Source organism: Neofelis nebulosa, chromosome 7 (assembly GCF_028018385.1).
Source record: "Neofelis nebulosa isolate mNeoNeb1 chromosome 7, mNeoNeb1.pri, whole genome shotgun sequence".
In the NCBI taxonomy this organism is placed as follows: Eukaryota; Metazoa; Chordata; class Mammalia; order Carnivora; family Felidae; genus Neofelis; species Neofelis nebulosa.
Genome location: NC_080788.1, coordinates 106313382 through 106326014, shown reverse-complemented (window position 1 = coordinate 106326014; position 12633 = coordinate 106313382). Strand labels below are relative to the sequence as shown.

The window sequence follows — 12633 nt, the reverse complement described above, 5'->3', positions numbered from 1 at the left end:
TTTTTTAAAATAATCACTTTAAGGGGTGCCTGGTTGGCTCAGTTAAGTGTCCAACTCTCGATTTTGGCACAGGGCTTGATCTCACAGTTCGTGAGTCAGAGCCCCATGTCGGGCTATGCGCTGACGGTGTGGAGCCTGGTTGGGATTTTCTCTCTCTTCCTCTCTCTGTCCCTCCCACATGCTCTCGCACGTGCTCTCTCTCTCTCAAAATAAATAAATAAACTAACTTAAAATAATCTCTGAAATAATCAGATTTTTGAAGGAAAAAATACTTTTAACTTCAACATACTTTATCATGGATAGAAATAATGTAAGAACCAAAAAAACTTCTCAAAAGAGAACTGTGGCACCAACAACAATTTTATGATTTTATATAAGAATGCTTCCAACTTTGAGTGAACGAAGAGAAACCGTTTACTTTTTTTTTTTTAATTCACTGACTATACAAAGGTATGTATTTGAGTACTTTATACAAGTCTGAAAAGCTACATAACTTCTCAAGATTTTCTGAAAGACAAATAGAAACCCCAACACAGTGAACCTATTAATCAAGACATCCCCGATTATGAAAATCATGAAGAAGTTCCATCTAGAACAAGTTTCCTCTATAACTTCCATATTAGAAGTATCATCTAAAAGAACACCAAACACTCTTCAGGCACTGAAGAGTGACTCTGGCATTTTGATAAGAGTGAAATAATTAATTGGTATATATAAACTGGTGTATATAGTATATTTAGCTTTTTTTTAAGTTCAAGATGTCTATTACAGTATGCCAAGAGGAAAAAGTCTGACTATAAGGATTTAGTAATTCTATGAAATGTTTTCTACTTGACAAAAATGGTATTTAAATAGACTATTGAGTGCAAAACTTACAAAAGCAGTATCTCTGTTATTATGTTAAATACAGATACAAAAACTTAATTTGAAAATGACAAAGCTAAGTCTCTCTCAATAACTGATCAGGGTAGACAAAACAATGCTAATGCAAACAAATATATGAAACCTAACTCTACACTTGAGAATTAAAAGAAACAAAAGCAACAGGGATCTATCTAACTACTAAATACAAAAAGATCTACCCATGAAAATAGCACTGTCAGATGCTGGAGGATAGTAAGAGAACAATAGTAAATTAACTTTATCTCTCCAAAGATGTAATTGGCTATCACCTATTAAGCTTCTACCATGTCCTAATTCTCACAGCAGCCTCTGCCAGGTAGGAATCGCTATCCTCTTTTATAAAGAAATTGAGAAGCAGAAGGCTAATCAATGAGCTACAGTTTTGTTAAGGGGGAATCAAAATGCATAATAAATAGGTATGGGGCAGAGGCATAAAATGAACACAGGAGAGAAGTCAAGAATTCTGACTTTGCAAAAAGAAAATATTATTGTTGTATCTGTGTATACCAGTTAAAATTAATAAAATATTTATATATACATTTATATATTAATTAAAATATTTCACATAGTGGATAAAAACTTTAACATTACATACTCTAGGTAAAACCAATAGTTTTGTTACATAAACTCATTTGTGATACAGAAATCCCTCTGCAGCCAAGGTCCAGAACTTCAGAAATCAAGAAACTTAACAAATGTATAATGATATTGACAAAATACCATGGGAATGCTAAGTCTTTTGGAAGGCCATTTAAACAACAGGTTAAAGCACATCACAGGAAGGCATAGATTTCTTTGTTGCTTAGTACTTTCTAAATGATCTTCTAGTCCTGGTTTTGAAAACATTTGTGGTTGACTCTGATTATAAAAACACTTGTCATAAGAGGTTCTAACTAAATTAAAAAGCTTTGGGGCACCTGGGTAGCTCAGTTGGTTAAGCATCTGACTCTAGATTTCGGCTCAGGTCATGATCTCACAGTTGGTGAGTTCACGTCCCCAGTTGAGCTCTGCACTGACAGCACGGAGCCTGCGTGGGATTCTGTCTCTCCCTGTCTCTCTGCCCTGCTTACGTGTGCTCTCTCTCAAAATAAATAAACATTAAAAAAAAAAAAAAAGCCTTAGTAAGCCTACAGCACATTCTACAAAAGTCAGTCCATTCACCAGTTTAAGCTAAACCTCCTCTACTCCATGAACCATAACTTCCATGAGATCTGATACAACTGATGTACAAAACAGTAACCAGAAAGCATGAAAAAATCTTGAGTCTTAAAAAGCATTTGTCACAAAGATATATAAATAATCAAATAAATTTTAGTGTAAAACTTTATATATTGTACATATGAATATACATTTTATATGTAAGGTACTAAAATTAATAACAATTCTGTCCTTTACATTTTCCTTATTTTTCAAGTACAATGTGTTATTTTTATATTCCAAAAAAAGCAAAAGAAGAGCAGTTTTAGAATGTTTTATGGACAGCTGTATTTACCAGGAGTTAATGGCAACATTCAAGTGGAGATACAAATTCCAATCCTAATTAATACCTTTGAACCACTAGAAAGGTAACCATACACTTCTATACATTACAGATTCCTTATCTTTAATGCAAAGATAAGAACTGCCAATTGAATAAACTATGCTAGGGAAGCACTGTTTTATGTTAGGAAGGGGAAATATTTCCAAGGCTCAAAAAACAAACATAAAATCCATAAACTCAGGCCACTTATTATTCAACATTAAAGAGGAAGGTAATATTAGATTTTTTAAAATTAGTTCATATTAGATCTATAGTCTCTTTCATAATTGGTTATTCAGCTATCGTAGGAAAAGTACCTATATTACGTAAGTTAATATCAGACTCATTAGGTAGCTTTTGATCACCAATGATCATAACTCTTATTTGATCTAAACCAGTAGTGTGGTATCCTCTTTTCATTTTTAATAGTCAAATTTTGAGATCTCTTAAAATAAAAAAGTGATATGGAGATCATTAATACTTTGTATAACTTTCTGACTCTACCTATATAACACTTCACTAGGAATTAGAAACCAAGAAGAATTTCAGAAAAGAGGAATTAAACCCAACAGGTAGTAATCACTCAATTAATTGAAAAATATAGAAGGCTCATGACCTGTGAGAGAGGACACATTTTATTTTGCCATCTTTTAGGCTCATTATACTCTAATCATTCTTTATGTGGGCTACATGCTTCAACATCTAAATATTCTTTATAACAGAGAGTGCTATATTGAACATACTTAAGTGAACAGTGCCTGTTAACATCTTAGATTTTTTAGGTCACTTGCCATCATTACAAAGATGCAAAAAACTTAAATATTTTGAATTTTTCTCCTGAATAAGTCTCCATTTTTTCTAAGTATGGACTACTTTACTAATGTGTAATACCTGCATTAAATTCACCCAATGTAATTATGAAAAGAAAGATTCTTGGATTGCCATCCCCAGACCTACTAAATTGAAGAGATTTGGAGTCCTCAAATCCTCATTTTTAAACAAACACCAAGTGATTCTTATGTACACTAATGCTTGATACACGAATTACATGCAATTAAGATGCTAAGCTCTTTCAGAAAAAGAATTATACAGTTTCTTCTGTAATTACTCATCACAGAAAATCACCACAGAGAATGCTCAGTAGCAACTAGCTTTTAGAAATGCTAAAATGCCATTCATGTAAAGGATAAAGATCTGCTATTCTGGAGTGCAGAAGTCCCAAATGTGAAAACATGAGAAGTATCGCTTCTGCAGAATCACAAGCATTATATCAGTAAAACTTCACAAGCACTGTGAATGCAGCCTTGATATTAAATATCAAATACGATGCAATATTAGTATTTGAATACACATCACATAATCTTGCGTAACTCTGCACATATCAGTGCCTGTAATTTTTTTTTACTTTTGAGAGAGAGAGAGAGAGCATGAGCAGGGCAGGGACAGAGGGAGAAGGAGGATCCCAAGCAGACTTCACGCTGTCAGTGCACAGCTGGACGCAGGGCTCGAATTCACAAACTGGGAGATCATGACCCGAGCCAAAACCAAGAGTCAGAGGCTTGACCGACTGAGCCACCCGGGTGCCTCTCAATGCCTGTAATTGTTATCACTGCTTTAATATAATAAAATTGTATTTACTTAATCTCTAAAAGTTAACATTAAATTTAGTTTTTAAATCTCTAACAACTATCAACAGCCACAACCAAGCTTCCTAAAAATACGTAGTTCATAGTAACAGCACCATTGTGAACTGACACTGCTTTCTAAGAGGCCCAAGAAGAATAAAAATGGTCAGAAAATAGTAGTTACGTACAACAAACTGCTACTTCTAATAGAAGCCACAGAGCAAGACACAAGAAGTACAATTTTTAAACAAAGCACATTCTTCACAGCTTTGAGCATCACCTGAAGATGAATGATTTTTACCCAAAGCCACAAATCAAGTAAACTAAAAGTAAACCTACAGGATCATTTCCTTTCCTTCTTTAAGGAAACCACAACACCATAATTACACCACTTATACCAAGATATAAATGTAAAAACCAAACAATGCTATAGATGTTCAGTATAAAATAAAGGATGGATGTTATCCACAGGATTGTGTAGTCTGAACGTACTGAGAGGAGATTAGGAAATCTTAATCATTACTATTCTTATCAACATAATAACAGCAACTATATAAGTAGTACATTTAAGTTTTAGTTTACATGCATTAAGACACTTGTTGCTACTCCCTAAAGTTTTTTAAAGCAAGCGTAAGCTTATGCATGGAATGTTAAGTATGCATTCTGATTAGCAGCACATATATCTTTCCTTTTTTAATAATGAACATTTAAAAATTTTTTTTATATTTATTTTTGAGAGAAAGACAGAGCAAAGTGGGGGAGGGGCAGAGAGAAGGAGACACAGAATCCGAAGCAGGCTCTAGGCTCTGAGCTGTCAGCACAGAGCCCAATGCAGGGCCGAATCCACAAACCGTGAGATCATGACCTGAGCAGAAGTCGGACGCTTAACTGACTGTGCCATCCAGGCACCCCTCTTTTTTTTTTTTTTTAACGTTTATTTATTTTTGAGAGAGAGAAAGTGTGTGTGTGAGCATGTGAGGGGCAGAGAGAGAGGGGCACAGAGGACCTGAAACAGGTTTTGTGCTGACAGACAGGCCGATGCGGGGCTTGAACCCAAGAACCATAAGATCATAACCTGAGCCAAAGGTGGACACTTAATTGACTGAGCCACTCAGGCACCCCATAGTAGCACCTATATCTTTTCTGAAAGGTGTTATTGAGACTTGACTAAATCAAAAATCAAAAATTAAGCTATGATCATCTAGACTTGAATCTACTCTAGCCAGAATTTTTTTAGTCTTTAAATTTTGTGGTAACATCTGTATTATCCTTATGTAAAACAAGCAACAATACATTAAAAGATTGCAGCTGTGCAACCTTAATTGTAATTACAGGAAAAGTAAAAATGTCTGATTACTTACAATACTAACTTGTACTGACTTTCTAATGGAAGAAAAATAAGCATATAACTTAACTTTCTTGAAAAGAAATATCTAGGTAACCTAAAAAAGAAGTACATTCTTTTTGTTGTTGTTGTTTTAAGTTTGTTTTGAAAGCGAGAAAGAGAGAGGGAGAGGGAGAATCCCAAGCACGCTCTGTGCTTTCAGAGCAGAACCTAACGTGGGGCTCGAATTCAACAAACTATGAGATCATGACCTGAGCCAAAGTCAAGAGTCGGACTCTTAACCAACCGAGCCACCCTGGCACCCCAGGTACCTTCTTGGATCAAATAGCCACAAGTGACCAAAGAGATATTATTTTTGTTACCAGCAGCCATCATTAAAATTTCAGCCAACTATATCAAGTAAATTGACAGTAAAGAATACCTATTTCTACCAACATAATGATTCAGTGTATTTACAAAATAAAAATATATGCAACTCCAAATTAAATCCTATGTATTAAATTAACTACTTACCCACAGTATACCAACTAGCATCTGTCAACTTGCTGATAATAGCTTCCTGAAAGGACCCATCAGATGTCCTTGTTTCAACAATAGCTCCAACCTAAAACACAAAATTGAAATTTCATTATCAAATTTAAACAGACCAAATCACTCCCATGAACTATATGACCTGGGTTAAAATAAATATATTTATGATAATTCTACCTTATACACATTGACTTAGATCTTTATCATTTATAGCACTCATGTATTTATCATGCAGTCTGAACCCCAAAATGCTTTGGCATAAGATAGTTGTTATTATCCTTATTTTACACATTGAATATTGTGGCTCGGATGAGAGGATGAGAACACAGTCTCTTAAGTATTACTTCAGAGCTTTTGTACTATATCACATTGCCTTCAAGGGAACTGTGTAATATAAGAATCATAAAACCATAAGATAGCAAAAGTAGCTTCAATTTTCTTTCACAGAAATATTGAATACTGGATTCACCATTCGTATTTAAGGGACCTTTTAGATAAAGGTTCACCTGAGGAGAGAGGGATGGACCAGTTGACCTTCTTTCAGCTTCCAGACCTTTGTCTATCAGATATTAACCGAAGTGGTACTCTGACATAACAAAGATTTATTACATAAACTTAGAAATGTTTGGCCAGAACATGGATGGAAAACACAATATAGGTACTCACTAAGCTAAATTATGAAGTCAACATACTTGGTAACTTAGAACAACAGAAGATTCAAAGTTATAACACTAGTATATTATTCAGCAGGCTAAATATCTCTGATGACAATGTAAAAAAAAGAGGTATTCAATCTAAGAATTAAAAACAAAAGGTGGCTGAAAACTCATGTTTATATATACACTAAAATTACTGTCTCTAAGATGATTTACCTTTCTAAAGTAAGGATATAGCCAATGTAACATCATAACATACTAACTCTATAACATTTCATTTGTATTTTTGTTTTCTGATCAACATACTTATAAATTTTAAAACTGTCTACAAATAGAAAATTTAATAATTTACTGTATGTATTTGTGATTCATCGTTTCAGATTTTAAACTGCAGAATATACATACTCTTAAAGGACCCTTTACTTGATCGTCCTGCACCAATTGTGTAGTATTATCCTGTTTCAGGAGTACCTGGAAGACATTTTGTACAATAATTTGCATGTTAACTTTTAAAACAACATGTTTATGATGTCTTTAATCTATGCTTTCTTACCATCCTGTGGTTACTTCTGTCTTAATACTTATTACATTGTCTAATATTTACGTTTATTGTCTCTCTCACTAATTGTGAGCTCCTTGAGGGCTACAATCCTTCGTCACTATAACCCCAGCAGTTAGCAAATGTCAATGCGTATTACAGGTACTTCATAAATGTTTGCTGAATTAATGAACTATACAAGATTTATAATTTGAAGTGACTGCTATAAAAGTTTAAAACTGCCTTCATTGTTCTTTATCAACAAGTTATAAAAAGTTCTGTCACAAAGTATTAAAAAAACAGTATCAAACATTATTGCCCACATACAAGGTAAACAAATTAAAACCAGAACCCTGTTGGTCCTTTATAAAGTAAACTGAAATAATAATCATGATATATATTTCACATACAAATAAGTATTCTTTTTTACTACAGATTCTCCCAAATATATACAGGGCAATCGTTCAAATAGATCAAGTACCCAAATATGAAAATTGAAATTCTACATAATGTATGTATGATAAGAGCTCCCCAATCACTGTATTGACTTTAAGTAAGTATATCTAGAGCCACAATACTAACAGAAAGTTTAAGTTCTCAAAGAAGTCCAAGTAAATATTTAGTAGTCAAATCCCATATAGCTGACATAGTAAAAATGCCAAATGAAACGAAGAAATAAATGTCAAATGATATCTTAACAATACTTGAAGAAAAATTCCACCAGATCAAAACTGAAACACAAATCTCATAATAATCACAGATAAATCTATTTCTCTACCACACAAATCATACTCTTCTAATTCACTGGTTCTCAAACGTCAACATGCAGCAGAAACACTTGAAGGGCTTATTAAAACACAATCACTGGACCCTACTGCCAGACTTTCTGACTCAGTAGGTCTGGGGTCAGGGCCTGAGAATCTGCATTTCAAACAAGTTCCCAGATGAAGCAGATGCTGCTAGTCCAGGGCCACACTTTGAAAATACCTGCTCCAGTTCATTTACCCATTCAACGTATTTTGAGTGTCTACTATGTATCAAGCACTAGTCTAGGTGTTGGGGACAGAACAAGTCAAACATGTCCTCCTTTTATGGTGTTTCACTCTTGCAGGAAAAGATCAGGTATGTAAGTGAAAAGCAAACTGCAAAACCGAAAGTACAGCATGATCTAATAACAACAACAACAACAACAATATTGTTACAGTAGGCTCTGCACAATATCTGACAGACCATGTAAATTTCTCTGTAGTAGTATCAAAGAGGACTTTCATGAACTTTCTTACATAGCTCTGTAATGTTAAAGATGTTTATAGTAAGTGTGGATTACTTTCGTAATTTAAGTACGATTATTAAAAACATTTATGTGGGAAAACTACTGGAATGAAACACGAAAACGTGAATAGTAGTTTCTGAGAGGTAAGCGATGGGTATTAATCTTTTGGTACTTTTCTGTATTTCCAAATATTATACAGAAATAATGCAATGACTTTTTTCTGGTCATAAAAGGACCTTAAAAATAAAATTCTTAAATCATGTTTAACACGGTCTTTAAAACAATTCCACTATATTATTTTTCCTAATCACTTGAAATCATCTCTACCTGAACATTATGAAAGGGGAGAATAGAGATCACAGCCTAAATAAGCATGCCACAACAGCAGAGAGCCAAATAAAAGGAAGTCTCATGAACGTGGTATTTTCAGAGAAGCATTTTGGAATAACTTCTCATTTCGAGTTATTTCTCAATTCTTAATGTGCTTTTCCTATAGATTTGTATATAACAGTGTTTTCACATAATAATGATTCAGTAAGTCATGATTCGGTAAAATGTTGATTTGCAGTCTCCCCCTCCCCAACTCTCCTCAATCCAGGTTGCATGAAAAAAAAAAAAAAAAATTACCTTAACTTTTACCAGCCTTTTCACAGTCTTAATTTTTGCCTCACAGAAGGCACCTCGGTACTTGGCACTGACATCAGTTCCCACTGTCAGGTAGGCAGGCTCATCCGCCGCCTGATGAAAGAACACAAAATGTGAATGTCACTAGTATTTTCCCCTACACTCCAACCTTAAGCCACATTAAAAGGTTCTACATTTAAAGTACTAAGAATATTAACAGTACTGTTTATTACTAGCATTAATAACTTGGAAAATACCCCTTAAGCAAGCACTTGCATTCCCCTACTGCATAAACTATATCCTGACAACAGAAAACGTTTAAGTTCTTAGTAACTGAGAAGTATCAGCAAGGAAATATGATAATGTTTTTTCTTCCAGATATAAAATGTTTCAACAATTCTATAATTTAAGAAATGAACACATTAAGAAACAAACAACAACAACAAAAAAAAACGGGCACCTGGCTGGCTCAGTTGGTAGAGCATGCGACTCCTGATCTCGGGGTTGTGAGTTCAAGCCCCATGGTGGGTGTAGAGCTTACTTAACAATAATAATAATAAAATTAAATTAAAAATACAAAATAAAAAGACCTCCAAAACCAGCAAAGGTATACTCATAGTAAGTGTCTCATAAAACTTTGAGTTATTCACTTATGGCCTCCTGGAAATTGTGTTTTAAAATTAGAAGAAATATCACTGTTAAGATTAATACTAACAAGACATGGTTAAATGTTTAATAATATAGCTACATTAAGGCAATATCTTTTTGGACACAGTATATCTGCATAGATAAGAAATGAAGCCAATCCTTTTGATAAGGAGAGCATTATCTGGGGGAATCATTAGCTAAAAGCTACATATTAAAAAATCTAAGTCTAAATTCAGCTGATGAATGCAGAGATATGAACTGATGGCTCAAAACTTGGAGCTGTACCTAATTTATCACACTAATCTTCTTGGTGTAGAAAAAAATAAGCTTTACTAAAAAATATCTACTTTTTAGCAAATGGTCATCATCAGAAAGATGTGGCAAATTTCATGCTACCGTTCATCTTAATCTTGATGGTAAGAGAATGATAGCTACTCTTTGTCATTTTACCTTTTTTTTAAAAGTTAAGTGTTTTCATATAGGTTCAATTCAATGGAGCTAACACTGCTAAATGCAAAGGTAACAGTGTACACTTTAGAAATGATACTTTTAAGTAGAAAATGATGTTTCCTTTTCCAATAAGTTTTTCCAAGTAACAGTAAAGAAAGTAACATGTCATTTCCAGAAGATAGGAAAACAAGACAGCTTAGGGGAATGCTGTATTTCAGAGCTTAATACACTGAGACAGTAAATGAGTAAGGAATCAAATACCTTTCAAAGTCAGTGCATTTACAGATAATGCAAATTGAAGAGGAACACTCTGGCAAATAAATATCTGAAACATTCAATGCCACTGCACTACACAATGCTATACCTTCCTTGCCCTTCAAACATCACATACAATGTTTGCACTACTAGCTGTCTTCAGAAGAGTATCTTTTCAGGTTGTAGTATGTTTTAAAATATTTACTACAACAATTGAACTGAAACAAAACATTATTAGCTTTAGTCCACCTTCAAATATTTTAGCTACAAAATTTCAGAGAAGAGCCGATATCTCCCTTGCACAATCCACATATTCCTTCCTTAGAAAATCATGCTGGCATTGAGGAAGAAAAAAATTTCAAAAAATCCCCCAAAGAACCAAACAGGACAAAAGCTTTACTTCTGCAAAGGCTGCTGCCAACACAGGAAGTGTTTAAAAATACTAGCCCAATGGACAACAATGGAAAGGCTGCACCAGCCTTTCCAAAGTGCTAACTGCTTCAGAGAGGGGCCGGACTGACTGCATTAGACACAATGATCATTTCTCACTCTTTCAACACGTCCTCATTTTCAGAAAGCGCTGCTTAGTAGAGGAATCAATTTCAAGTAGCGAAAGAAAAAAAAAAAAATGACATTCCACAGCAGCAGCCTCACGACAAGCAGTGTCCAGGGCACGAGGTTCAGAGCAGCGTTGACTCCACTTACCTTCATTTTCACTGGCGATCTGTGGGGTTCCAGCTCAGCGAGCTATCTTCTCCGTCGCTAGAACCATGGGGAGGGGAAAGACAGGCACAGAATCAGTCAACAGAGGGGAGCGACCCAAGGAAAGAAAGTAAACAAACGCCAGCGGGGAGGGGCAGAACCCTAACCAGCGAAGGGAGCCGATCCCCCGGAGGGCAGCCAGGACGCAGGAGCTGAGGAAACGGCGAGAACCCCTCGGGCGCCAAAGGGCAACCCGTTCCTCCCCGGAGTTCGCCAGCGGCCCACCGCGCCCCCGCCTCGCTCGCCACTTTGACCCGGAATGCTCAACTCGGAGCCCCAGGTCGGAGCGCTCTGGAAAAGAGCAGGGCGCCGTTTGGGCTTCCCCAGGTTCCCCCCAGGCGCGGTAGCCGAGCTTTCGCGCGGCCGCCCCCCTGATACCCCGACTTCGGCCCGCGCCCCGCCTCCGCCGCTCGGCCCCCTCGGCCCGCCCCGGGCCCGCGGTGGCGGCAGCGGAGTGTCACGGCGCCATTGCTCTCCTTCCTCCGCTCTGCACCATGTCAGAAAGGAGAAGCGCTTCTTCACCGATGGGGCAGGGGCCGCGGCCTTCAGCCCGGAGGCGCGAGGGTGAGGGGAGACCGGAGCGAGGGAGGGGGCTGGGGGGGGGGGCGGAGAGGAGGAGGGAGGTGGCCCGGAGAGGGTGTGGGAGGGGAGGGGAGCCGCACAGCGGCAGCCGCCGCCTCCTCCCCGCGCCCGCCTCAACTTTTTGTACAGCCCAGAGCGGTACCTGCCCCTGGCCCCTCGGGTCCAGCCGCAGACTGCACAGGAGAGGACGCGCTGCGGAGTTGGGGGCCGGCTCCCCCAAGCAGCCCGCTTCTCACCGCACGGAAGCAAACTTAGCGGCGCGGCCAGCCCCACAGCCATTTTCCCAGGGAAGCAGCCGAGGAGGAGGCTGCGGCGGCGGTTCCTGCAGTTGCTGCCGCGGCTCCACGACCTGCCCCTTCCCCTGCGCTCGCCGCACCGCTTGCCCAGCACCCCCTCCCCACCTGCGAAGCTTCCAACTGCACCGGGACCCCGGGCTGCTAGCAGCACGAGCTGCTACTGCCGCTTCGTCCACTCAGTATCCCCCACTTCCCTTCTCCTCACCTACTAACTGCGGGTGAAGTGCGCGCTGTCAGCTTCCGAGTCCTCCGCCCCACTGACCCCCGTGGGCCCCCGTCCGGGCAGCACCACTCCCGGCCGCGGCGGCAGGTCCTGCGCCCGGTACCCCACTCGCCCGATTTACTGCCACAATCCACCAAATAACAAGCTGTTGAGCAGACTCGCTTCTACACGAACTCCTATTGGCTGCTCATGACGCCGAAGAGCTTTGGATTGGAGCTCGCTACCTGCCGTCCTCATTGGATGTAGCTAAGAAACTTCACGGATTGGTGCGAAAAACAGCAGGTAGGACATCTTCCACTTATGATTGGCTGTCTCCGAAGGCTAACGTTACTGGAGAATTGGGTATTGAGTAAGCAGGTTCTGAAAAATGATTGGTTGAGAAGACTCCGGATGTGCATGACTG

General features: G+C 38.1%; 1 protein-coding gene across 2 annotated transcripts in view; it reads right to left on the bottom strand.

The window, feature by feature from the left end:
• ARID4A (AT-rich interaction domain 4A) overlaps window positions 1–12348 on the bottom strand; it is a 65626-nt gene extending 53278 nt beyond the window's left edge. For both annotated transcript variants that reach the window (XM_058739178.1, XM_058739179.1), the window contains exons 1-5: window positions 12213–12348; window positions 11073–11129; window positions 9018–9128; window positions 6985–7050; window positions 5906–5996 (exon numbers count right to left, since the gene is read on the bottom strand). In XM_058739178.1, coding sequence (XP_058595161.1) covers window positions 5906–5996; window positions 6985–7050; window positions 9018–9128; window positions 11073–11078 — 274 coding nt within the window. In that variant the 5' untranslated portion in view covers window positions 11079–11129; window positions 12213–12348. The remainder of the gene's footprint in view (window positions 1–5905; window positions 5997–6984; window positions 7051–9017; window positions 9129–11072; window positions 11130–12212) is intronic.
• Between the last annotated feature and the right edge of the window lie 285 nt (window positions 12349–12633).